Source organism: Amborella trichopoda, chromosome 10 (genome assembly GCF_054954075.1).
Source record: "Amborella trichopoda isolate Santa Cruz 75 chromosome 10, AtrichopodaSantaCruz75HAP2 v2.0, whole genome shotgun sequence".
Classification (NCBI taxonomy): Eukaryota; Viridiplantae; Streptophyta; class Magnoliopsida; order Amborellales; family Amborellaceae; genus Amborella; species Amborella trichopoda.
Genome location: NC_142345.1, coordinates 301,682 through 329,438, shown reverse-complemented (window position 1 = coordinate 329,438; position 27,757 = coordinate 301,682). Strand labels below are relative to the sequence as shown.

At 35.8% G+C, this 27,757-nt stretch overlaps 2 protein-coding genes across 9 annotated transcripts in view; one reads left to right on the top strand and one right to left on the bottom strand.

Annotated features, from left to right (window-relative positions):
* CLUB (TRAPP II complex TRAPPC10/CLUB) overlaps positions 1-3,588 on the top strand; it is a 55,838-nt gene extending 52,250 nt beyond the window's left edge. For 4 of the 5 annotated variants that reach the window (XM_011622816.3, XM_088850262.1, XM_088850263.1 and 1 more), the window contains 3 exons: positions 994-1,292; positions 1,935-2,025; positions 2,911-3,344. In XM_011622816.3, coding sequence (XP_011621118.1) covers positions 994-1,292; positions 1,935-2,025; positions 2,911-3,086 — 566 coding nt within the window. In that variant the 3' untranslated portion in view covers positions 3,087-3,344. Of the gene's footprint in view, positions 1-993; positions 1,293-1,934; positions 2,026-2,910 lie in introns of all 5 variants that reach the window. The other variant, XM_088850261.1, reaches the window with a different exon arrangement.
* A 2,554-nt stretch (positions 3,589-6,142) lies between these two features.
* Positions 6,143-24,973, bottom strand: EMB2458 (FtsH extracellular protease family). 4 transcript variants are annotated; one of them, XR_016043275.1, is made up of 19 exons: positions 24,211-24,973; positions 22,973-23,444; positions 21,971-22,171; positions 21,501-21,794; positions 21,064-21,336; positions 20,535-20,624; positions 20,293-20,424; positions 19,700-19,873; positions 19,367-19,488; positions 14,304-14,505; positions 13,479-13,607; positions 10,270-10,452; positions 9,669-9,788; positions 9,351-9,556; positions 9,167-9,241; positions 8,332-8,391; positions 7,665-7,772; positions 7,152-7,232; positions 6,143-6,464 (listed from the first exon to the last, which is right to left on the bottom strand). XR_016043275.1 is itself a non-coding variant. In XM_011622817.3 (19 exons), the coding sequence occupies exons 1-19, from the start codon at positions 24,816-24,818 to the stop codon at positions 6,426-6,428; spliced, it is 3,549 nt and encodes a 1,182-aa protein (XP_011621119.1). In that variant the 5' UTR covers positions 24,819-24,973; the 3' UTR covers positions 6,143-6,425. The 4 variants fall into 4 exon arrangements, 3 of the variants coding, with proteins under 3 accessions (XP_011621119.1, XP_088706385.1, XP_088706384.1); XM_011622817.3 differs by having other exon boundaries at positions 9,351-9,536; XM_088850259.1 differs by having other exon boundaries at positions 9,351-9,536; positions 20,573-20,624.
* Positions 24,974-27,757: the final 2,784 nt, after the last annotated feature.

The window sequence follows — 27,757 nt, the reverse complement described above, 5'->3', positions numbered from 1 at the left end:
AAACCATTCAAGGCCATGCCCTATTCCTAACTATATTAAATGAAACAACCAATTTTTTTTTTGTCTGTGTTTGTATGTGTATGTTTGGCATGGATTTTAATTGATTATACTTTAATTATAAATAAATATTAGTAGAAATAAGTTTTCCTAAAAAGTATCTATTGTATTAGTGTTTCTTTTATTGCATAGTGATATTTCACATTCATGTTAGCCGTATGACATAATATTACTCATAGGGCATTTGTATAACATGAAATATTATATTCGATTCAATAATATAATAAAGGGTAGCCTGTCAAAATACCCATAAGCGATGAACTATTCAACATTTTACCTAGTTGCTACTATTCCAACTTAAAACCATGTCTTTTTTATGGGTATTTTGCAATTAAATCAAAGATATATGTGAAGTGTTAAATTGTTAATCTCTTATGGGTAATTTGATGAATTTCCCTCTAATAATTATGGCTAATTTGATGAATTTCCCTATAATAAAGTGAAGGGAAGAAACGAATCAGAGAAGAATTATTAGAAATCAGAATTTCAGATTAGAACACACTGTATCCTATATGAAATATGAGACCCCTATATGAAATATGAAACCTTAACTTAAACGTGAAATAGAAGACTTATTGACACAATGAGAAGATACTATTAAGGATATTATTGGTCTGTGATTTGAAACTCCAAATCGTGTGACCAAAACCTGTTGCTTTATTGCTAACAACTAAATACCTATCCATGAGTGTCTAGCATTTGTTACCGCATGGAGAGCATGTGGAATTTCAAAAAGTGGATTCTGAGAGTATAAAAAACACATGAGATAGATACTTACAACCTTCTTTTACATTTTCCAATACTCCAACCAATGCAGAACCAACATTAGGCATATGAACAGTTATGTTGCTCTTTTTTTTGTTTGCGAGTTGCTTTAGATACCATCCATCTCTATAGTTTTTCTATCAGGATTCAGTGATTGTTATGTTGTTGCAGATGAGTCTGAGCTATTAAAATCACACAGTATCTTGAACATTCGATACAGAATATCTGGAGATCGAGCTCTTGGAGCTCATTCCCCTATGGTTCATGATGGACAAGATGCAAGTACTGGATCTAGGGAATTGCTATTTAAGAGTGCAATTGTCTTGCAAAGGCCAGTGCTTGAACCTTCTTTAGCTGTGGGTTTCCTTCCCTTGCCATCAGATGGTCTGAGAGTGGGCAAACTGGTCAGTATGCGATGGAGAGTTGAGAGACTGAAGGACATCGAAGGAGAAGCACCTTCAATCCATGATGTAAGTACATGGAAGAATTTATTTTGGCTTGGAGGTTTGTCACAATACAATGTCCTTGGTGTAATTCACTATTACAACTTTTAACGAAATTGCCTTTTTTTCTTTTCAAAATTAAGAAATGTCACTAATGCAAAGAGTCAGATGTATTTAGTTTTAATTATTGAAAACCATTGATCTATCAGTAAAAAAAGGTTGTTTACTCTCTACAAGATTGTGTAATCCCTTTGCTTCTTCCATAAATTTAAATTTTACAACAAAAAAACGGGTATAATTGTATAACTTAAAATCTTTGGAGGTGTTACTGTTCCTATTTTCTTTCATCAGTTTGAGAAAATCAGAGTTATTCTGGTGAAAAGACAGAAATACCCTGTCAATTTTAAGGGCCTGATGGGAGTAAATGTAAAGGACACCCCGCGGCCTTAGGCTTCCTCTATCTCCAATGTTTAATGGTCGGTGAAATGTAGATTGTCCCTATTGATTGGAGAAGTCCCAAATATATGTCGACTTCTATGAACGACTTGGTACTTTCACTATGAAGTTTTGATCAGAGATCTTTTGGTTGTCATAGTATGTTTAGTGTGTTTTCATAGGATGATAAGCTCACATGCTCACTGTTTTCTTCTGTTGATCTTTATGTGGCAGGGTGAAGTGTTGTATGAAGTTGATGCAAATCCAGAGAATTGGATGATCGCGGGAAGGAAACGTGGGCATGTTTCACTGTCTTTGGAACAAGGTTCTTGCCTCTTGGATAGTGTATTTGATTATGTGTTCTTCGAAATTTGAAATAATGCTATCTCTGCATTCATCTTCATTTAAACTACATGCATAGTTTAAAGTCACAATAATTGGTCCTTCAATGAATTGCCTAATACCTAATTAATAAGTCATAGATGAAGAACCGTTGGTTAATTGGTAATCTAAATGCTCCATGTGCTCTCTAAGTGGGCCCATAAAAAATATCTCCTCAACCGTTTGGATGTGATTAGGCATAGAAATGTTAGTTGCTCATTCACATGAGATGAATATTATTTAACTTGATTTATAAAATTTGCATGGCATGGAGTTCTTATAAATTTCCTACTTATTCTAAGCTCAATGATTACCCATTAATTACTGCTTTGGTGAAAAAGGTTGAGAAACTTCTAGTTTTGGAATTGATTTTAACCATGTTTCAAACCCAAAAATTTGGCTTGGTTCCCTTGATGTTTGTATTAAAAAGGAACACTTTTAGTATCTTAAGGAAATTGACCAAAATTCAGTAGCTCTGGTTGAACTTCAGATTCAAATTTGAAGAATAAATCGGGGATGTCAAAATAGTGGTGTTTGATTTCCACCAAGGGCATAATAGAATTTTGGATGAAATGTTTGGAAATGTTTTCTATGCTTATCCATAATTTTCATGCACTTCTAACCTTATGCAAGCTGATGAATGCATGATATATGGATGGACAATCATCCTTGCTTGTAACTTCTGAAAAATATATATTTTTCTGTATTTTACTACTACTACTAACTACTACTACACAATTGGGTGTAGTTGTAAAAAATGCATTCTCTGTGAAAATTCTTAAAATATAATGTTTACATCTTGAAGTCACTCTGTTTCAATCCATTGTAGGTTCCCGGATAGTTATTTCAGTCATATGTGTGCCCTTGGTGGCTGGTTATGTGCGTCCCCCTCAACTTGGGCTGCCTGACGTGGATGTCACCAACATAAGCTGCAATCCTGCAGGTCCACACCTGATTTGTGTGTTGCCTCCAACCCTCAGCTCATCATTTTGCATCCCAGTGTGAAGGTACATCATCTTATTTGGCGTTTTCTGTGTAATTGAGCCCACCCCCCCCCCCCCATTATCTCTCTCTCTCATCTCTCATGTGTGCATGATTCCCCTGTTAACATTGTATATTGAGCTTATTCGGTTTTCCTGGTTCTTTATGTGATGGTCAGATTTTTTTGATGATGATTTAAAGGCTGTATGCTTTCTGCATTTTGTATTTATCTGTGAATCATCATAATGTACCTTTGCAGTTTTGTAATAGTGGGATGCTTGGTAACTGGTTGAGTTTTATGCTGGAAAAATCATCCTGGGAACTCATTTCAAAACTGAAATGATGGGTAGAAACTGATCTTGGATAAGAAAGAAAAAAGCAAATGTCCTGTCCTTTTTGGGATGCAACTTCTGAAAGTTCTATCAAGCTTCCCTGATGTTCTTCTGGGAAGACAAATGACATTTAAGTTTACATGTAACCTTAATTTCATTCCAGATGCATTGCATAAAAGAATGTTTCACGTGCATACATGGGTGCCTGACAATACGATCTCATATTTGACTTGATCTCCATTGATTTGTTGGCTCCGATTTGGAGAAGAGGAGCATGTAGCCAGCCCTATGTTTTTCTTCTGCTATTACTCCACTTTGTCCTAAAAATCTTTTAAGTTTCTCAGCTATGAACGCATTGCATGTGTAAAGACATGAAAAATTAAAATTAGTACATCCAACATTCGAAAGCCTACTATCAAGATTAAGTTTCATGTACATGTTTAATATCGGAGCGTGAGACTAAGAACCTTTGGGTAATCATACATCCCACACTAATTGGAGCAGGTGGAGAACTTGTCCCTTTTGGCAAATAATGAAACATATCGGTAGTCTGGTTATAAAATGGATTTTTTATGAAAAAAACCTTACTATATTCTATTTTTTAAGACATTAGACTTGTTGAAAACTTATTTTTGACTTTGACTCTCCTTTTTACTAGAGGGGCAAATGGACTATTTTGCCCCTTTCAAAAATAAATTCATAATAACATTTTTTTTCATATTGCACAATTTTTACCCATACTTCGTTCCTAAAATCCTAATTATTATGCTCCTCTCTCTCATATTCTCTCTGTAAAAACTCTATTCATTTGCTCTTCACGTTCTCTCTCTAAACACTGAACATGTTTCCACTATCACATTCTCTTTAGAAACCCAACCCAATTATGGTGTCATCTTATGTTCTCTCTTTAGAAGTCTAATATCAATTTTGCCTCCAATCACATTCTCTCTTTTGAAATCCAACATATTTTTTGACTCTTGAAATACGCTTAAAATCTGAAGTTATTTGGATTTATTGAAAAAAATTTAAATTTAAACTTCAGATTCAATCTGAGCAATTGGGTGCATTGTTTGATATGAGTCCGTAAGCTCATAGTAGCATCTTTCATATATATATATATATATATATATAGGCGAAATTGATTAGTGTTTCATCCCGTCACGGGCATGCCGTCGGTTGCGGTTTTGTTTTAAAAACTGTCAGATTTATATGGGCCGTGATAGTTTTTTGTATTTTTTTTGCGTGAAAAAATACCGCCACAGACATGCTATGTCTGTTGCAATACCGTCATGGACATGTTATGTCCGTTGCGGTACCGCAATGAACATAGTAGGTCTGCTGCAGTACAGCAACGAACATAATAGGTCTATTGCAATCTTTTAAATCCAGAGTGACCAAAAAAATCACAGTACCGAGCTTGTGTGAAAACATTGTTTATTTCTGCCTTTAGACGTTGCCTTTCATATATATATATATATATATAAAATATAAACAAATTTATTAAAATATAATATATTTTTAAAAATAAGTGCGCTCATCGCGAGAGATGGAATTCTTAAGATACTAGAAATGTTCCTTCGCAAATTTACCAACATCACTCACGGAGAGAGAGAGAGAGAGAGAGAGAGAGAGAGAGAGAGAGAGTCTACCTTTAGTGGGGGAATGTTGCAAACTTCCTTTCATATACCACTTAAGAAAGGCTTATCTTGACAAATGTGCACCTACACTGCAGAACAAATGTTGAGTCTTGTTATTAGAATGATGAAGATCTGAGGTGGGTGTAGCTTTGCACGATTTCAGGCTAGCTTCAGGTCTGGTTGGGCCTAGTACATTAACAGCCCTAGCTGCGAACGGGTCATGAAATATAGGTAGCTTCCAAGGTAATTCTTAATAATGGGATTGACTTGAATGCTTCAGCATTGAGAGTTCCATTTCAAGGAAGAACGACGCACCATGGTACTTTCTATTTTGTCAAGCCCTGCTTTGGTCTCTGGTTTGATGGCTAAAAATTTGGCACATTCCATTTCGTTAGCTTCCAAGACACCAGCAATGCTAATTGCAACCAAATATATGCTCCTCAAACAAAGCCCAACTTTGATGGAGGCAACACCATCAATGCTAATAATCAAAGAATTTAGGTATAGTGCTACTTTAGTTTTTTGGGGCCTTGTGGTAATGTTACAGGCTGAGCTCGCTTACAAGGCCTAAGATTGCTACGTAGCTTTCTGTCGGTCCAAAAGTAGCAGCGGGTCATTCAGCCAATGCAGCCAATTGAGCCAAAAGTGAAGCTGCAACACCATGGAGACCAAAACCGTATACAATGAAATTAAGGATATCATGAAGTAAGGAATCCAGCTTAACACTATTACTAAGACGCAAATATGGTGGAAGATACATTTGCTTAAAATAGATCTATCACAATAGCTAATAAATTTACATAACAAATGATTCTAAATATATACCTCTACATCTTTGAGAGTCAATTGAAGAGTCACTAGTTTAACATTTTCTTTTTTAAAGGGAGTATCTACCAGTAGGGCTAGCCAATTGACCAAGATTATAGTAAATGGTTCCGTGTGTGTTAGTAAAGCAGAATGACGAACCAAAGATTTATGTAGCCAATCTTATTTAGTTGAAAAAAAGCTATGACGATAATGATAGTTCCGTGGCTTAGAGAGAGACAGGCTCGAGGCTTAGAGGAAATCCAAGGCCATGCCCAAAAGATTAGTGTCGGCACATAATAGATTGTTTCTTGAAAAAAGATAAATTCACTATATAATCCCAACACTGAATTACACGAGAGAGAAAAGCCATGCATTTCCCTTTATACACACCCACTTTCGCACAGATGTAATTTACAAAATCATCAAAGAAGAGGCGATCTACACTCCATTATCTCAAGCATTTAATAAAGAAACTTTGAGAAAAAAAAAAAGGGGGAGAAAAAATAAAAAAATTCCTCAGGCTCAGGCCTTCCTGTTCCCTTCACTAACAAAATTGAAAGTCATGGCTTCTTTCCAAAGCTCTCTCCTCAAGTTTGAGCAGCCAAACGATCAGTTCTTGAAGTGGGCTGCCATCAAGAGAGATATCAAAATTAAAGTAGGAGATTTACATGTTTTCACATTGTAGGATTGTTGAGAGAACCTCCCTTATTATTTTACATTTGATCAAAATGCAATTGTAATCGCAATCATCCTCAAAGGTGAATGTGATCGCAAAAACCAACCACTCAATTTGAAGAGTGGTCAGTCCACTGAGCCATGTAAGTAACGAACATGAAACAAAACCACACACCACTCAATTTGAAGAGTGTGCGTGTTTGAGTGTTTGTGTATGTGCGTGTGTGTGTGTGTGTGTGTGAGAGAGAGAGAGAGAGAGAGAGAGAGAGAGAGAGAGATGTATCTTGCCCCCTACTGATGGTAAACATAGGAAATGGTGCTCTGGGCTATTGGAAATAACCTTACACAGTTGCTGCAAAATATTTTTGGGTTAGGCATTTTCTTTCATATAGTAAGCTCAACTTGAACATGAAATGAAATAAGGGATGGGATTTAGCATGGAAAGGCAAAAGCATTTGCACGTAAAAAAGACATATGCCTCTTCTGAGAATAAACGTCATTACATATTATCTTGCCCTTGCTCTTTCTAGTGAATAAACAGAATAACCTTGGCAAAAAGAATTTGTGTATGGGTGGGTGGAGTATGAAGTTAGCTATGTCTGTAATTAATTATGTTCTCTATAGGGGTTAGAGCTTACATCTTCAAGAAGATACTTAGACAACGTGAAAGGTTCTTGCTCACAAATGCCTCCATATTCTTCAAGAATTGAGACCAGATCCTGTGAAGAAATAAATGGCACTTCACCAGATAATCGACAATGGAAACTATACAAAGTTGAATGGAAAAGGCTTCACAATTAGTTGTGAAAACGACAAATCAGAGTGATAACTACCATAAAGAGAGAATTCCCTATTGCACATGTAATACTTCTAAAGAAAGCTTAAATGAATAAAGACCATTGTGCACTTATCAGCTTCAAATGATCTCAAAAGCACATCATCAACAGTGGAAATTAACCAGTGAATAAGACTCACAGGAAATATCTCTTGTAAAAAGCAAGAGATAGTGACTAACCAGTGAATAATACTCACAGGAAATATCTCTTGTAAAAAGCAAGAGATAGTGACTTGTGTGGTGTGTGCACGAGAGAGAGAGAGAGATAGAGAGAGAGTCGATCAATGTAGTAATCCTCATACATTAGAATCCATACCTGCCCTGTTAACATTTCATACTCCATTAGCTGCTCTACAATAACTTCTAGCACCCTACGGTTCTTTTGTAGCATTTCCTTTGCTTTGTCATATGCTGAATTGTATATCTATGGAAGAAGACAATTATACAATGTCATTAGCACTAACAATTGATTATGCAGGATCACAAACAAAAATTGTTTCTATATCAAGTGCACCTGGAAGGCAAATATTATTGGGTTTGGCTCATATCATTAGAATGAAATAAATAATATATGGACCTTAGAATATCAGAGTTCATACAAAAAAAAAAAAAAAGTGTATTAACTTAAGGAAAATTGTTTCATGCGGGCTGGACCACATTACTACAATATGTGGTCCCCAAGGTATAAATCATCCATCTTAAAGATGAATGCAAATAGGTGGTCCATCTAAAAACAATTGAAACTAATGTTCCAATGATTTCTTCAAAAAATTATTATTTTCATTTCTTAAAATTTATTTATTTTTTCATATTCATCGTCTCTATGTTAAAGATTACATGTCCTTAAAAATTGGGTCCGAAAGTCCATCTCAAAAATAGATTTTTAATAGTCGACTCATTTCTACATGGACTCATAGAAACTGTGACCATAACTTGACAGTATCCACCCAATTACTGAAACATAAGAAAACAACATTGCATACCTTCTCAACTTGGCTTGCAATCTTGTATTCATGTTTGTCTCCCATACTCAGAGCACCAATCTGTGGAAATCAGATAACATATATAAAAATAAAATAAAAAATTGAATTATAAGAGCAAACAAGCTCATTTGTTAAGGTATTTTCCACTCTGTAGCAATGAAATAACATATAAAAAAAATTGAATTATAAGTGAAAACAAGCTCATTCATTAAGGGATATTAACAGCTATACATGCAAGACTATAGAAAAATAGGCCACCAGCAAATAACTGAAAAGTGGATGACATGTGCAACTACTAACAACACATGTCATGTTCTAACATAAGGGACAAAGTTACATAGAAGACTAAAATTGATTCTTGAATATCTAATCAATAAGCCAAACTTAAAATATGCTTATGAATTGCAGACCAAAATTTAATTTAAGACCTACTCAAATTGGTGGGAAATATTATTTGACACAGCCGTGCACATCACTATGCAAGATATTCCTTAAATAGTATGTTTCGTCGACATACTAAATTGCTAGCAACCACCCAGAGTACATTTTGAGAAATGGAACTTGTTTCACTTGAGAATTTATTGGATTGAACCAGAGATGAGCCATTTAGTGCCTCTGGCATAGTGGTTGTTTCAATGGAGGGTTTTGGTTACACACCAAAAGAAACGAACTGGACAAGGTTTCAACAACTGGGTTTACTTGCAATTTTTTTAAAAAAGAATCATAACAACAATAGAAATGAAAATAAGGCATGAACTTGAAAAGCTAACAGTATTAGTCAAGCAAATAATTGTCTATTTTTCACTTATCAAAAGCTTAAATATATAAGAAATACCGAATTGCTACGGAAGTAGATTGCAGGACTATCATCCGGACGCCATCCATACTGGATTACCATTCGCGTAGCTATCTGCAATAGTTCAAACGCCACATATCTCAATAATGTCACTAATTAACAGAAGCTAGTGGTAAAAAACTGAGAAATTAAGCATAGAGACATGAAAACTTAAAATAACTACATCTTGTGCTTGTTGTATTTCAGAAGATGACAAATAATTTTCTTCCCCAAATGGAAGTAGCAATTGAGAAGCAATATAAGAACCAAAACAGAAAACCAGCTTCTTCTCAAGGTATGATCGCATCTCAACATTCCCATTCTGTCTGCTTGCGTCCCTTGCCTTTGTAATCTTGGTACAACCAATTCCCTACAAATATTTTGTAACTACTGCAAATTAATGTATATTTAGTGAGGCATTGTATTTCGGAAATAAAAGAACTAAGAAATATAGCCCTCGTCACAACTGAATAGCAAATTTTAGAAAATGACAAGGACGAACCTCCCATGAAGTTGGCTCAAGCCAGATATTATCTACGGTGTCAAAGTTTGGTAGAAGATGCGCAATGAGACCTCGACCAGCAGCCCACACGGCATGTGGAAATTTTGTCTCCCATGTCCACTTGCAAACCACCAAAGTACATGTCAACATTTAAAAAGCCAAACACTTGCACAATATCCTTCAACTCATTGCCCAGAGAGGAAAATACAAAAAAGAAAAACGAAAAAGAAGAAGAAATAAAAAAAAGAACAACTCATACTTAAGTTAAGCAGATAACACCCAGAAATATATGCTTTACAGGAGAAGGAACATTTTGAGCAATTTATGCCTTGTATGTGATCTTAAACTCCTTTCTCTACAATTACTAAAATGTTTTCCGGAATGCAAAAAGGATAAAGTTCAAGAAACCATAAAATTATCATATTAATAGAAACTATGAATGTGCAAGAATATAAAATTATCGAGAATGACTTCCACGGGGTTGCACCAAATAGTATTCATGTATTGCACAAGGTCATGTACATAACACGAGAAAAAAAAAGCAGGAAAGTAAGACTATAGTTGTCAAGTTTAATAGTTCTGTTCATATTGATGTTCTTACATCTAGAGGAGGGCTCAAAAGTTCGATCCCGTTACTGATCTGTCCATATGGTTCCATTAGATAAACAACAGACTGAATGTCCTCCTTTGTCAAAACCAATCCAAGATGATTTACAAGCCATCTGCTCATCCATCTCAAAGGTTTGGTTGTCCTTAACCATTGTGGAATGATGCCGCTAAATGTCTAGAAAATGCAACCACAGATGTCAGAGAAAAGAAAAGCAGAACGTTACAGAAAATGATTAAAATAAAATTAGTAACAAGGACAATTACCATGGAATGCTTTTGTGCAGGAGAAAATGATAAATACGACAAATAAGGAAATCTCCTAAAAAATTAAAAAGAACGAGTACCTACTTCCATTCATGCGTGCAACTCTCTATATCAAAAGAATATATATTCTCTAAAGTCATAATATTTAACAGCTCACTGACAAAACTTTCTCCAGAAGGAACAACTCATGTCTAGAACACTAGGGTGCAAGTAAACTTTATCATTCAAACTCCAAACACGAGCTGTTAAAGGTTAAGGGGATGGACAACAACAATGTTTCCTTAGCAAAACATATCTGGAGTCAAGGTTGGTACAATAATTCCTAGTAATCATTTCTTTTTATTTCTGGAGTCCATGTTAAAAGAAGCGATTTCGGTCATTCTCTTTTTGAAATGGTTGACAAGTATGTATTTATGTACTTTGTTTACACTTACAAAAGATATTCACAAGAGGTGTGATGTATAAAATCCAACCCACATGTCTAGTGCTCTACAAGGTGTAAGCTGGTCCCAGACCATTAAAAATCAAGGGGACCAGGTGACATGGTGAACTTGTGGACAAAAATGGGTCACTGGAGATATGAAAAGAAGATATGCCATTATGAACAGGCATGGAAAAAGACTTCTGCCAATATATTACACAAAAAGAAGCCTATATCTATTGATGATAATATATGCAGGACGCTATATAAATTACAGACCTTCAAGACAACAGTTCTCACAGGATTAGGTTTGGTATATACACTTAAATTTTAAATATGAATTTTAAGGGAAGTTTTGGTGTGATATTCTATTATCTCCATGAGGGAAGTATATCATGAGTAATTTCATAGGGATCAGTTTTCATCATTATTAGGCTGAGTTTATGAGAAAAACACCAACCTCACCCCCAAATAATGGAAATGAGAGGATTGGACTTCAGTTCATTGCAACTAAGACGACAATGCCATCAATATCTGGCCTAAGAATAGTCATCCACTCAACTTAAGCACCTGAACTCGAGTGTTAAAAGCAAAGTTCTATAATGCCAAAGCATTTCACACAAAGCATTAAGGGCATCCAAGAGGTCGTGAACATGAAAGCCAATCGACAAATAGCTTCTCATTAGGCATTGATTTCTGAACAAAGAAAAGAGCTAAATTCCTCCAAATACTTCTCCCAGGCTTCCAGTTGAGTTCATAATAGCATCATCATCTTTGTTCTAATTGATAAGCCTTGCAGATGCACCTACATGATATTTCATTTCATGGAACTCAAACCATCGAGGCTTAGCTTCCTAAAGCAGATCATCATTTTTGTGAATTTCGTTTTGGGTCATTAGTAGGTAAACATCCTCTGTATCTTCGTGCACACTCTTCTCCTTTCAGTGCAACGTATGGAACATCTAGTACAGATCTTTGGCACAATCGACTGGGACAAACTTTTCCTTCAAACATGATTTCATCTTCCTCTAGGTCGAGATCTCCTCCACTCTGCACAAGCAACTTTCCTGCAATCACTACCACGAGATGAGGGCATGCCCCTTCACCCAGGTGGCTACTAACTTCATCTTCTTCTGCTTGCATAGCTCCTTCCACTCGAAAAACATCTCGACGCTGGCAAGCCAATCTAAGAAGTCATCTGGTTGTAGCCAACCAAAGAACTCAAGCACAGCTACCCAGATGCTTCTATCCACTGCTTCCAAGGCCCGCACTAAACGCTCCTCAAGGCACAGGTCGGGGTCCATCCCCTCGTTAGGAAGCAGAGATTCATCCCTCCCCTGGTTATGGAAAGGGTTCTCTTCCCAGGCTCTGATTTATTACTCACATGGACAACCAAACCTTGCTTGAAACGAGTTTGGAACACCTCATGCACCAGTTCCTCAAGTCACCTCAACAGGTCATCGAAATCCTCCCTCATAGGCCCAAAAGCACCAACACGGCTGTGACCTCCATGAGCTCCTCTAGCGGCCATCATGTATAGTTGCAGCATCGAATGTGCCTTGGCAGTTGAACTGCTTTAGTACTAATTGATGAAGGTTTGATCCTGCAAACGGAAAACAACAGAAAACAGCTAATGTATCTTGCAAACTCCATATTTATATCCTTAACCCTTGGCAAACCCTAAGAATACAACTCAAAACTGATCTCATCCCTATATCACAACCTACTTATATCCTCAACCCAAGCCAAATCACAATTTAGACCATCCATTACAAAATCTAAGTAAAACCTATAAACGAAAAGCAAGAAAGCGGGAAAAGACAATCTAGTCCAAAATGCCCAAAAAAATGAAACTAGCCTAATTTTTCTTTTCACACTTTGAAGACCATTTTCGGGCTTTCTTGACAAAATCGATTTCCACAACAGGCAGAGCAACATAGAGCTCTGAAAGAACTCCCAGCGTAGTATCAATTACACCCTATTCTGAGCTAAAAGCAAAAAGTAATGCACTATTGAAGGCACGCTGCTCACAAAACCGCCTATATTAGAATCTATAAAGCATCATGCCCGATATGCATGATCATACATATATCCCGTTCTACCAAGCTCAATGTGTTCGAGTATATCCATAAAACATCCCAACTTACCTTCTGGACTGTAGAGACTTTACCATGTCAATTCCACTAACCTATGCACTGAAAGCATGGTTTTAGAAAGTGTAAGGCAAATAAGAGGAGGCGCTAGATGTCATGCAAGGCATGCACCCCTGAGGGATTGAAAACACATGCCTTAAAATAATGAATCTAATACAAAGCACATTAACGACTCACAAATAGCATAAACATTACTTAAAAAAAAATAGTAAACATATTATGAAGTTTTAACAGGATTTCATATTTCCACTTCAAAAAAAAAAAAAAAAGGATTTCATATTTCCAAAAATTATGCATTAGAAAACCAAATTCTACACAGAGAAGTGTAAAACAAAAAGGAAAGATCAAATTTCACATCATTACCGCAATCCAGCTAACGTAGGTCATCAATTCATCTGCATCAAGAACTTTATTCCTAAAAGCATTAGCTTCTAGAGCCATGGGAACAAGCTTCAGTTCCATGGGGCGCAGAAGTGACGTCTTCTCAGCAACCTGCATGCGACATTGAAACTTGGTATCAATTATTGTTATTTTTTTTGGATATCAATTTTTTTTCCTTTGATAGTTGATAGAATCAACAAAAGCGAAAACAGAGAATAAACATGAATAAGGCAACATTGTTAATGCAAAACTACTAAATCACTAGCTAATCACAAGATTTGTATGATCCCAAGATAACGAGAAAAAGAAACTTGACGCCACATACAAAAACTTAGAAACATACCTAAGTAGTTTTCACGATCAGTCAAGAAAATGAACTAAAACCTACAGGATCAAGGATCAATATTCACATATATTAGGAGATTCAAATTGTTAAGGTCATTTTCTCAACAAATTACAAGCTATTACACAATGTGTCATGGGTTCCAACTTCTTTAATGTTGGCAGGTCAGAAAAAACAAATCAGAGCTGTAGTGTCTATTTGAGGTTCTCTAGGGGATGTTTTGGGTTTCTCAAACAAGCCCTCTTCCCACCTCGTTTCATATTCTCGAAAGAAGCAATCCCAAAAACCTGCATTTGGGAGTAATTTGAGAACTAGATATCTAATATTTTTGTAGGCCTAAATAGAAAAATCGATCTTAGATCTTCACTATAAGAGGTCCTGAATTACTCAGACATTAATGAAAGCATTGCAAGGATAATTTGTATATCAATAAAGGGTAGGCAATAGTTCATTTCTTTAATCACCTTTTTCCAGTCCACAAAATCAATAAGGTCATGGTCCATTGTGTCTTTTGCCGCTAGGTGTAAAATTTTCTCCCTTTCAACTTGAGTTGGTCTTTGGAGATGTAATACCCTGTCCATGCGCCCAGGCCGTCGTAAGGCCTCATCAATTTGCTTAAGATTTCTCGTGGTGGCAATCAAAACAACCCCATCTTGTTTCTCAAACCTGTTCAACACGCATTACAAGTGATGATAAGCATGTGGCATACATACTAAAATTTCGTTGTAATGTATAACTAAACAAGAACCCAAGTAAATAATCTACTAAAAGGGTAAGCATACAGAATGTTTTTATCATACTGTCGGTACTTGATCAACTTATCTACTCACATAGGCAAAGTCAAGAAAATATCACTTCCCACTATTATTAATAAAACCCAAAGAAACAAGCTCAAAGACCTCAAAAAAGGGAAAGTAAAAACTACGAATAAAAAATCAGATAAAGAAAATGGAAGATAGAATGAGTGAAAAAACATATCAGATAGTTGATTCATACATAATCTAATGTAGGAAAGTTGATAGATAACAATAATATCCGTAAACTTCAGGCCAAGCACAAATAACAAACAAAAGAAGCCTCTTCGAACCCTGCTAGGGTTTCAAAAGCCTGGGGATTTCTTTCTCTTTTTTTAGAAACAAATCACTTGAACTGCCCATAAAGACCCCATGTCATCATCATCATCAGAGCCTTTTCCCAACCATTTGGGGTCGGCTACACAAATCACGGTCCGCAATTTTGTTCTAGCTAGGGTCATACCCCCAGTGAGGCCATAAGTCCCCATATCTTTTCTCACTACTTCTAACCATATCCTTTTGCGCCTACCTCTTGCCCTTTTCGCACCTTCCGCTTATATGAACTCGCACCTCCTATCAAGTGTTGTACTGGGTCTGCGCTGCACATAGCCAACCCATAAAGGCCCCATGTACCTCTATTTATATTTTACTTAAGATACAATGTCCAAAATAGCCCTAGCTAGAAACAAAATTGACTAATGAGTCCCAACTTAATTAACAAATTTGAAATAACAACTTTACCCCTGATAAAACAAAATGTTCTATAAAAACTCCAAGTACTTTTCTAAACAACTCCTAGAAATCCAAAAAATATAAAAAAAAAATCTAGAATCCAAAAAAAAACATAAAACCTTAAGAATAAACCCTAAAAATAAAATTAAAATATACAACCTCTGAAATTAAATAAAAATTAATAATGAAAACAATTTTGCCTTGGATCAATTTTCCAAGGTTGGAGAAAACTCGTCCTCAAGTTTTAAAGTAGGCTAAGATGAATCTTGCACTAAAATCATTACCTTCAAATTGAAAATTGTGCCTTGAATCCTAAGACCTGTGGGTTATTGGCGCAATAAAGATGGAGCCCTTGTGCGTTGCGACATTGTCCTTGCAATCAATAAATATACTGATGCAGGGAAAAATAAACAGAAAATAAAAAAATAAAAATAAGAGGTTTGAGAGAATATACGCTCTTAGGGTCTGCAAGGGAATCCACCCCAAAGATCTCTTCACAAGATCAAAGAAAATACTTTCTTTACTCAATTCACATATCCCTTACAAAGAAGGGATCTCTTCCCATTAAATACAAACTTTAAAAAAAAAAAAAACCCAAAAATTATCTCTCCTGTCTCTCTATCTCCTACATTTCTCTCCTTCTATCTCCCCCCCCCCCCCCCCCCCCCCCCTTCCTTCTCAACCCAACGTGAGCCCCATAAAAATCTCTCCTTACATCTCTCAAGTCCATTAAAATAGGACTTTTCCCTTTTAGCTCACATTAATCTCATCAATTCCTCTCATACATAACTCCCAACCTTATTTAATAAAGAAAACCCTAACCAACTAACCACTAATCCTATCCAAATCCTTAAAAAAAATGAACTTCTTACTCTACCCCTTAAATCTCTACTGCTAAAAAAGACAAGAATAATGTAATGGAATACTAAAAACCCAAATAACATCCTTTTTTTAATCTAGAAAATATAAAAAATCGAAAAAACCTAATTTTTATTTGCATCATTCTCCCCCAGGTTGGGAGAAGCTCGACCTCAAGCTTACATCCTTCAAAGGTCAATCGAATAATTGGCGAAGAAGTCCCACCATTCTCCTGGGCATTTATCTCCAGTAAACCAATTCATCAAATCCTTTGTGCGGAACATGAAGTAAACCACTGGGATCTCGAGCTTAATCGTGATTTCTTTTTCAAGTTCTTCATAAAACTCCAGAAGATCGACCTTAATACCAAGATCATGTGGATGTTTATCAGACTGCGGTTCTTGAATCACAATATGATTGTTACATTTGAGATCGGCACTTCGAGTCGGTTGTGAGACTAGATTCGTCTCTACATTAGAACTTAGTGTCGGATGGTTGTGAGCACACTCTTCTCGAAAAATAGTATCCTCCAACCTTTGCAATTGATGATTAATTTTACTAATGTCGCTTCGAATATCTTCCACGACTTTGGTTCAACCTTCTAAAATTTGTGGCATGCGATCATCAGAGCAGGATTAGGTTTCAGTGGCACTATGATGATTGGATCTTTTTTGCTCTAATACCACTTGATACAAGGAAAAAAAAAAAAAAAAGAGGCTTGAGAGAATATACCTTCTCTCAGAATTTGCAATGGAGGCCACCACAAAGATATCTTCACAAGGTCAAAGAAAACTTTTTCTTTACTGAATTCACCATATCCTTTACAAAGAAGGGCCTTTTTCCCTTTAAATAAAAACTTAAAAAAAGAGAATAAAATAAAACCCAAAAACTCTCTCTCTCCTATGTCTCTCTCTATCTTCTACATCTTTTACTCTCTCTCTGTCTCTCCGCCCTTCTTAACCCAACATGAGCCCCATAAAAATCTCTCCCTAAATCTCTCTCCCAGCCCTTCCCAAGCTACCGTTCGTCTCTTTCAAACATATCATTACGATACAAGCCATAAACTGATAAAATTCACCTATGTACTCTACACTCTTTTCTCCCTAATGAAGACTATTCAACTTGTGATAAAGGAATTGTCGATCATTTTTAGGTAGGTATTTTTCCATTAAGTTCCTTTTCATCTTCTTTCAAGAATTAATTTTGGGCTTACCCAGTTTCTCCCTTTTAGCCCTAAGTTGTTCCCGCCATGCCAATGCACCATTTTTCAATATTACAGTAATAAGTTTTAGTTTATTATTTTCAGGAACCTCCTTATAATAAAAAAAACCGTTCTACAGTATTTAACCAATCAATAAACTCCTCGAGTTGAGGCTTACCATTAAAATCAGGTATATCCACCTTCAAATAGACCTGATAAGTTTTGGATCCGAAACCCATGTCCAAGATGGATTTATGAAGGGTGCACTCATTGTAACAAACAAGTGCATCACCTAAACCCTATGACACACACACACACATTAAATATGAGGAGTGATTTCATACACTGGTTTCATGGTATTGTGATGAGACCGCTCCTTCAAAAACCCATGTTAGGGGTATATGCATGATCTCAAATTTTGCTCACACTCTTCATACTAGCGATCAATCTCAAAAAAGAAAAAAAAAAAAAATTGAGTACATTTGCACCCTAGAGGAGGTCCAAATGAGTCGTGCGCTAACAATCGATACAAGTGCAGTTCATCTATTTAGTGGACTTAAAAAACCTTAAAAATAAAAAAACATTATATTTAAAATTGTTCATATGACTAATAATAAGGCCATTCACAAAATATGGGGTACAAGAAATCTCCCTGAGGCCAAAATTTAACCATCCCATCAAATGGACATGATACACTTATCGTGCTAAAAAAAAAAACTACTTCTTAGGGAGAGTTTTGAAAATTATATTTTGCTATTGTTCACTAGAAAAAGAAGAATACATGTTTAAAATTTCGGGTCAAATACCATCATCATCATAGCCTTATCCCAACTGTTTGGGTTGACATCTCGGGTCAAAAAACTGCCCTCAAAATGATATTATTTGAAGCAGTTTCATTATATCACTATGAAACGGTTTCACGAAATCACTCCCCCATATGCAAATTCGTGTGTGGGGGTGTGTCTCGCCTTGGGCACTCAAAATCACAATTCTATAAAGGAAGAATATCAAGAACTCATAATTTGTAAATGATACACCAAAAAACTCATCCAAGGGCACAATTCGCCACCTCCACATTCAATCCAATGCATGCATTTAGCATGCATTAAGCCTTATACAACAAAGTCAATGACTGTACCATTATCATTACAACAAATGGGTGGGATGGAACAACTCATCTTCAATTGCTCAAGACTTTTGAAAGTTATAAGAACTCATTTCCAAGGTTCTGATAACCATCTGAATACATGCACTACACATAAAACAACATACACATGATCACAAGAAAATCTGCAGGGGTCTATGCTAAACAAACAATAGATCCATAACCAAAGAAGCATCACCCCTCACCCAGCAGGAAAGAAATACAAAAACAGGAGTACAGTAAGTTCAAGGGCCTTTTCCATATTTTAAGAATCACAATTTAAGCATCCAAAATTGTTCACAATGAACAACATCAACTTTTGAATCAACAAATGATGTAAAGAACGACAATAAAACAAAGCATAAAGCACAAGATGCCATTCAAGGAAATATATAACTTTATATAAAGGAAAAATCTCGATTACAGTGCAGGTTCAGTCTATACTGACCAACTACTCATCTAGCAGAGAGCCAGAAACATATACTAGGGGCACGCAATGAATGGTAGTTCAATTCATCTGATGCTAAAGAATTCATACCAAAATTTTCTAAAATGGAACTACCTGAATAAATGAATTTTCCGAAATGCACATAACAGTTCATTACCAGGAGAGAGTAGTGAGTAAGCTCTGGAATGTCAATAAAATATTGTTTTTGAAATATCCCAATGATTAGAATAGTTTTTGAAACGACGAAAAGAATCAGCCCATCTAGTAGCTCTAAAAAAATTGAAATTGATATACAGAACAATGCTGTGGTAACATCTATTAATCTGAAAAAGGAAAATTATGCGACATACCCATCGAGTTCCACAAGAAGCTGATTTATGAAAGCTTCGTGGTCCTGCTTTTTGGTGTGAATGAACTGTCCACGAACTCCAGCAAAAAGATCGAAATCCTCAACAAAAATTATCACTGGAGCCTACGAAATGGAAATATGCCATTTTTCAGGAAGTGGAATCGAACTATCCATCCCAGATAACAACAACCCAGATCCACATATTTAGAATAGAAAAAACTTGATCAGTCTCATATAATTGAACCACAAAAATATGAAGACAGCTATTTTGAAGAATCCATCATAACCCAGAAGAGACAATTATCTCTGATTTAAATGAAATATTAAAACCAACCAAATCCCTTGCTGTCTGAAATAATTCCCGAACATTCGATGCACTCTGACCAACCCACAGTCCTGCCTCCAATTGTTGAGCTTTGATTTTGACCACAGGAACCTTTGCTTCAGCAGCAATCGCCAATGCTAGTGTCGTCTTACCTGTCCCTCTTTCTCCTACAATCAGCACTCCCTGCAAAACAGGATAGATCAGAGAAATGAACCTCATGAAACTGTGCATTAGCAAATTTACTAAGCATTTATATATAGATCATGAAACTGTGCATTAGCTACTAAGCATTTACATATAGAACTACAATTATCTCAAAACTACAATTATTTCAAAATTTATATAGCCAAATTACAAGCACATAATTCTAATACAGTGTAACCAATAAGGAAACATGTCCAAGAGGTCTGCCATGTTGCAATGAAATACCTTTTGTTTTAATTGGCATTAAAGAGAAGGAAACTCAAAAGGTAAAATTCAAAACATCTCTAGTAGAAAAGGAATGTGACTTATAAATGATAAAAGAATGCAAACCACTAAGAAAATCTAACATGAAGGAAAACCACAGTCGATCAAAAAATTTGTCAAAGGGAACATCATACCCGTGGAGCCTGTGCACCCAGTTCCTGAAAAGCCTTGGGATTTTGCAGAAATGCCACAATTTCATTAATTTCTTCTCTCATAGAATCGATGCTAGCAAAGTCCCTCAGACGCATTGGTGGATTCTTCACCCTCTACAAAGGAGATATTGATTTCCTTTACTAGTTTAGAAGACTTGTAAGCCAAAGAAATAGTTCCTTCTACAGAATAAAATGAATTAAGAAAACCAATAAAGAATTTAAACCTTCATCTGGTCAAAAGCAGATTTAATTGGATCAATACCCCTTTTCTTCCTTCGAATCCTTCTCTTCTCCTTAAATTTAAAATAAGCTTTCTGCGAGAACAGCAAGAATCCCATTATAGAGCATTGAAGTGCCTACATGGAAAACTTTAAAACTAAAAGTCTTGTTAAAACTTGGAAGGACAATAATTTCGTGCATGAAGAGCCCAAAAAAAAAAAAAAAAACTAACAGAAGCAAGATACGGCCAACACATTAATCTCAGTAGTAATATAGCAAAATAATAGATTATTACTAGACCAAATAAACATAATTTCCATGGTGGCAGAATCCCCAAAGCATAAACTTCGTCAAGGGAAACAAAAGGGCCTGAACAATACAGAAGAAGGATGCATCTAACTCAATACAGTTGAACATAATACTAGAATGATGATTTACAGGTCTTCATGAGATTATGCAAAACTGTGTGAGAATCACAGATTCAATAATTACCTAATGACAAACACTAAAATAGCATCAGGAGCAAGACCTTACCACTCTCCTCAATTTTCTCATATTAGGATCCCTGCTGCGGAGAGGTCCAAAACCAAGGAGTTTGATGACCGTCTTCTTTAGGTAGTGGAGAACATGAACTAGTATGTATACATAAATGATGCTTCTGATAAAAAACCAAAGATACCATTGAAAACTATCCATCTTCCTGGCATTGAAATTTGCCTCAGCCACTGATTGCCACCTTAGGTACCCAGTTGAACCTGCTGCTTCATATACATCCTCTGGCCATGCCATCCCGAAATTAATTCTAATCTGTGAATAAAATTATAAAATGATATTAAGCAATTAAGCATGCAAATTTTTCCTTTGAACTCAATGGATGAAAATGCTCAAGGAAGGGAAAACCAATGGAGAGTGTGCATGATAATACAAATATCATTGAAGTGAAAGGTTTAATGTGTTTATTAGTCCCAGACCTGTTTTGGAATTATGAGGTCCACAAGGGGAAAGCCAATCATGACCATAATATCATCGTTTATGTTTTTGATATTTCTAAAGCACCACTCTCTAACATTTACTACTCCTTGAGAATTCCAAAATCCAACTATACATTCATAAAACAGCTTTCCTAACAAGGCAAATTGCTGACGGATATCCAACTCAGAAAATGGAATCCACATTAACTGAACCACAGTTGGAATACCAGAAGCAAGCATTTTCAAATAAAGCCCATCAAAGCCTCCAAAGTCTTCAAAGAGCATGTCATATTCCTGCATAATTTAGCAAACTGCTCATTAGTGGTTTGGCAATTCTAGAAGTAGATATAGTGTTCAGAGAAATAAATAACTAGATGAAGATTGTACTCTCTTAAATGAGATATCTAGGTATGTGAAAATGCCTGCTGTTCATCTGAGTACTACAAAGACAATAGGTACATGAATCTGACCTTGATATCAACAAAATACTCCTCGTCATCATTCTTGAGTGCAACATACAAGACACCCCAATCATGCCTTATGCGAACATGCTTGACTAGTTTCTTGGAAACAGCATAAGGAACAGAAATTGGATCCATTTCCCATCGCTTCTTCTCTTCATTATACCATGTCTTCGCCACCACCCTATCTCGGTCCGAAAGTAAACGCTCCTGGCAAGACAACATATACATAAACTAAGGCAACATCATTGCAATTCTGCACCCTCAATGCAAATGGATGTATACATCTCCCTTCAATGCATTGTTAGCCGCAACTTCTAAATAAATAAATAACAAAATAACCCTTGCAAGACTGACTGCAGAAACTATTAATCACTTTTATCTTGCCACCATTAAAAAGCAGAAATTAACATAAAGTTTCATTGTTCAATTATACAAAATAACCAACTAATAGAAGCCACCATTAAAAAATTGGGTCGATCGAGCAAACCTCAGAGAGTTGTATTAAGACACAAGAAGATAATTGTTAATATTGCAGTAACAATAAACTCATCAGCAAAAAATGAGAAAAGGCCAACCATTTGATGAAAACAGATGCAACGAAATATAGGAACATTCCCTGAGGAGTACAGATTCATTGAAATCTTTGTAAAACACTTTTAAGGATACGTTTCCTAGCTAAAATTTTGATAGATATACCTCCTTTTTGTAACTTTTACATCCCAAACAGATTTTTAACTAGCTCTTATACATGTATCTTACCGAAAATCACTAGAATCATCAATAGAAAAAAAGATAGGCTTCCCATTGAACAATAAGATGAATTTTCTCCTAGTTTGAGGAGTAGGGAATATAGAAAAATGTTACGACACTTTGTTTAGCTAAATACAAATAACAAAGCAATAGAATACAAAGTGTAGTTTGTACAATCTAAGGACTAGGAAAATCCGCAATTAAAACCCACCAGAAAACCACTAATAGTAAAAGAAAGAAATTAAAAGAAGAATTCACCTGTTTCTGAGCTACATACTCTTTACCATAATCAGTATTATCCATCATATTTCGTTTCACATTTTCTTTGAATTCTTCACGCCATTTTTGCCATCCATGATATAGTTGAAGACGGACTGCTTTGGGAACAATAACCTCTTTATCTCCAAACTTCCACTTCAATTCTACTTCTGGAAAACCCTTCACAACCTCTTCAGCAGGTGAACTAACGAGGAAACGCTTCTCCTCTCCATAGCTCTTTGTTTTCTTCCTTACCGAGACATCCAGGTTTCTCTGCATCTCCCGTGACTCTTGAATGGCTTTGGTTACATTTAAAACAAAATCTTTAGTACTTTGGTTCAAGAAATGACTAGGATCTTCAATATCCAAAATCATTGGCAAGAATGTCTGCTCCCAAACTTCGTTCTTTGCAGATTCAAGATCTTTTCTAATATCTTGTATAGACAATCTACTCTTATTATTTTTGGACAAACTGAAATCATAGAAACAATCAACAGCAGGATTGCTTCAGTTTCAATCCATTAAATTATTATAATACAAAATCAAGTCAATGAAAATGAAATAAAACATCAAAGAAAAAGAGAAGTAATAATCATCAAAAGTATGACTGCATAAAACAGCTTGATAATGTCTATATGGTTATGAAATTGAAATAAAGACCTTAGGTTTTGTACAACTACCGCTCATTTGCATAGACCAAAAAATTGCCCAGACAGTTAATATACCCATAATAATTCCATTTAATAGCACAACATAACCTACTGCAGCTGCTTCTATATGTGATCCTATTTGGCAGTTTATCTTTCGGTACGCATCAACTCCTTAACACTAAGGAAGCATTATTCGACACATTCGAAAAGTTGTGCCTTTTGGTCAAACTAGTAATGCACGAACCAACAATCAGGAAGTCATTCTTGACCCTCACTCTTTCAGAGGGTAAGATGTACAAAATGGTAAAAAAGGACAAATTATCTAATGTGAAGAGAAAAATTTATATCTAATTATAAGAATATTAGACCGCATCCTTTGCCAAACACCCCGAAAGAATTTATATGCTTGAACATCTAGTTAAGAGCATGAGCATATTATCTAGGCATTATATATGAAACTGACAAGGAAATGGGCGAATGAAATCATATAACAAATTAACAAAAACAGAAAAAGAATTTCTCAAAAAAACCAAAAAAGAAAAAGAAGCAAGCAAACCCAATAGAAAGCAGATAAAATCTGTTGCTTGCCTTTCATAAATATCCTGCTTCCACTGTGAAAAAAAATTTTCCACTAAAAGCCCACTTTCTCTCTCAATAAATGAGAGCTCTCGAATCACAATGCTATACATCCTTGTCTCCTTCCTCTCTATCTCATCTTCAACCTCTAAGACCTTTTGCCACACATCATTGTAATCCATTTCAGCTTTATTCATGGTGTTATCAAGCTCGTCTACCCTCTCCTTTACCTCTGGTTCTTCATCTACCCTCAAAACTAGCGTCTCTTTCTCTCTCTTTGAAGACCAATACACATCTGCAATGTTCTCAGATTGCTTAATCAATGCAGCTTTGTTTCTCTTCAGCTTACTCAAATCTGCATTCAAAACGTCCAAAACTTCATCATAAAGTTCTCGACGTTTATCCTTCACCCTCTTTAATGCCTCCTTAACATTCTGTATTAGAATATTTGCTTCCACTCCATTTCTATCTCCTATAAATTCTCTAGCCTCTTTTACTCTCTGTAAAAGTACAGAAACCACTTCTAGCAATCTTTGTGTGTAATCAGAGAATTCATGAGAACGAGAAACCTCTCTCTCAGTCACCATTGCCGGAGCTGCAAAGGCTTGCTTCTGAAGCATCTTCTGAGGTAAAAAACCAATGACGAAGCAAAATAGAGCCAAAGCCAGTGATTTTTGAACTAATTCTAGCCATGAATTACATTTTCTCAGGGATTTTTCCTGATCTCTATTGAGGTACGGCAATCTCCCAAGTGAAAATAAACAATCTGATTCGTTATTTCTTTCATTTGAGCTATAACACCTTGTTCTACATGATTTTAGTAGAATTAACGGAAATTTACAGTGTTTTGGAGACGTATCCCCAAAATGATGGACGTTGCGTTTAGAGAGAGAGAATCCTTTCGAGAGACAATTTTTCCCTCTGAACAGAACGAATCCTCTTTGAAAATTCAAAGGAAATGGATAACATTTACAATGAACAGGGAAAGTTTGGGTTGCAGAGACTACACGTGGGCTACAACAGGGTATCTCCATGGATGAGAGTGAAACTTAGGGTTCCCAAACTTACAAAGAAGATTGATACCATGATATATCCATGGCCAAGGCCCAAATTAGGATCTTTGAAGTCAGAAAGAGCTTCTGGAAAAGGGTGTCTCCATGGTTAGAGCCGAAAAATAGAGTTCCTAGATAGAGAGAACCAGTCAAGGGGAAAGCCCCATAGAAGAGCGAGAAAACTAGGGTTTATGTGAGAGAGAGTTTAGGGTTTTAGAAAACAGCATTTTCTTACTCACTGAACAGAGGAGGAGATCCAAAGCCTCCCCCCCCCTCCCATGAAGCAGAGCTATCCAAATGCTTTCTTCGCAATTTACAGTCTGAGAAAGTATAGGATGAGAACATTTACCTTGATACAAAGCGCCCATTGGATGTAAAATTGGGTAGTCACAATTATTTGATTGATCAGGTTCAAACTTCAAAAGCAATTTAAACTATTAAATTTCACCTCACATGGTAAATTTCACATCACATCACATCAAATGGTTATAATAAATTGTGACCACCTTACAGTTATTTGTATTTATTTTGTTGTTTCAGAAAATATGTACGATTTATTGTAACAATAGTCACACTATGTAATCTCCGCCCAATTGTGCCATTCAACGGTTTCGATGGCCTCACAAAAATATTAATTTCAATTTACCGCCCCGCAGCGGGAGGTGAACTTGAAGATACAATACTGGTTATGTATACTGGAATGAAGCATGCCTCAATAGTTGATTCTCCCTCACCAATCAATCTATTGATTGGACGGTGATAAAGAGCATGTCATTAAAATCACAGTATATTAACATTTTTTAAATTAATTATTTTATTATATATTTTAAACGGATGAGGTTTGTATTAGGTGCCTTCGAGATGTAGTTCTAGTATCAAAAATTTTATAATGGCTTAAAATATATTTTCATCAATGGTTATGAGATTTATAGTACCAAAATTTGGAAATATCGAACATATCCATAAGTACTTGAATGTAGACGCTCCAAATAATTTGTTACAAGATGCAATTATTTTTAATACTTGAAATCCTTTTTTCCTTCACATTCATATATCTTGAAATTGAGTAGACCTTATTGGAGGGTTTTAAAACTTCAAAACACTTTTTTGGATGCACCTTATCACAATAGTATGAGGATGATACCTTGTATAAACTTTTTCCACTTACAAACTGATTCATAATTTGAAGGAACAACATTGATCATGTGGTTTAGCACCATCCAAGTAACTAATGTTGATGGATAGAAAGTAGCCCATAAAATTAATTGGGACCCAATTCCTACCACAATCTAACGAAAATCTATTACATATTTGTTTCACTTGAAAATATTTCACGTGAAAAATTCGTCATGTGGCTAGATGTGAAAATATTTTCACACTAATTGATCCCAATGCATCTTTTTATACCAATTAACAGCTACTTAGTATGAAAATATTTCTACACCTAACCACATTAAGGAAATATTTCCAAGCGAACCAAATGTGTTAATGAAATAGTGACAAACACATGGTCATGGGATCATTACGACCATACGATTATCAGGCCCATATGGATTATGGTAGAAGTGCCCCTTGTTCTGTCTGTTGGAAGAGCTAAAATTGGGAAGAGGAGGCACTATCATTATCATCTTCTTTTGACACCCCCAAATTATTAAAGGTTAAGAAACCATTTGTACCTTGTTCGAAAATCATCCAGGTGGTCCCATGAACCCATTTAACACTGGAGATCCAGTTTCGAAGTTCATTTCACCTAGGTAATTATAAAAATCAAAAAAATAAAAAAACCCAAATTGCCCCAATTCAAGGTGGAATCTCGAACAAAGGCAACCAAGCAGCCGAATCTGGATAACATGAGTACCATGCTTGTATAGGGTTTGCAAGTCGGGAACGTATTTTGCATACTAAAATCTCTTTTTCAATGTTCCTATTTGGCTCATGCCAAGGCGGCACAAGCCAAATGTACAACGTACCCTCACTTATTTCCAAACACATATTTTCAGTCCATATGTTTGTTTGGATTGCAAACCTTGAACATAAGGGGTAATTTCATCCTTATGCTCAAATTATGTGACTCAAGAAAATCGACAATTGTTTCCTAATTATTCAAGGTTAATAAATGAATTGTACCATCGAACAAAATCATTAAGGTGGTCACATGAAACCAATTAACACCAAAATATCTGCTTTTTAAGTGTTATTTCACTAAAGTAACTCCTCAAAAGAAAAAAAATAAAATAAAATAAAACTAAATAGCCCTTTCTCAAGGTGGGCAATATTGAACAACGGCATCCAAGCAACTGGAGCCAAATGACGTACCTTGCTTGTACAGGGCTACAAATCAAAAACATACTTGCATGGTAATCTCTTTTTCATGGCTCCTAATGTAGAGCAATTAGGGGTAATTACATTATTTGGCTCATGCCAAGGCAAGCACAAGCCAAATGATCTATGTATCGTAAATTATTCAAGCTTAAGAATTCGACACACAAATTTTCATTGCATATCCA

Coding starts and splice junctions, on each gene's coding strand:
- EMB2458 (XM_011622817.3), bottom strand. CDS start 24,818: ATGCTTCAGAAGCAAGCCTTTGCAGCTCCGGCAATGGTGACTGAGAGA. Junction 21,337..21,500: donor ACCTCATAATTCCAAAACAG/GTCTGGGACTAA, acceptor TTTTATTCACAG/ATTAGAATTAATTTCGGGAT. Junction 19,489..19,699: donor TTCAGACAGCAAGGGATTTG/GTTGGTTTTAAT, acceptor TCCATTTCGTAG/GCTCCAGTGATAATTTTTGT.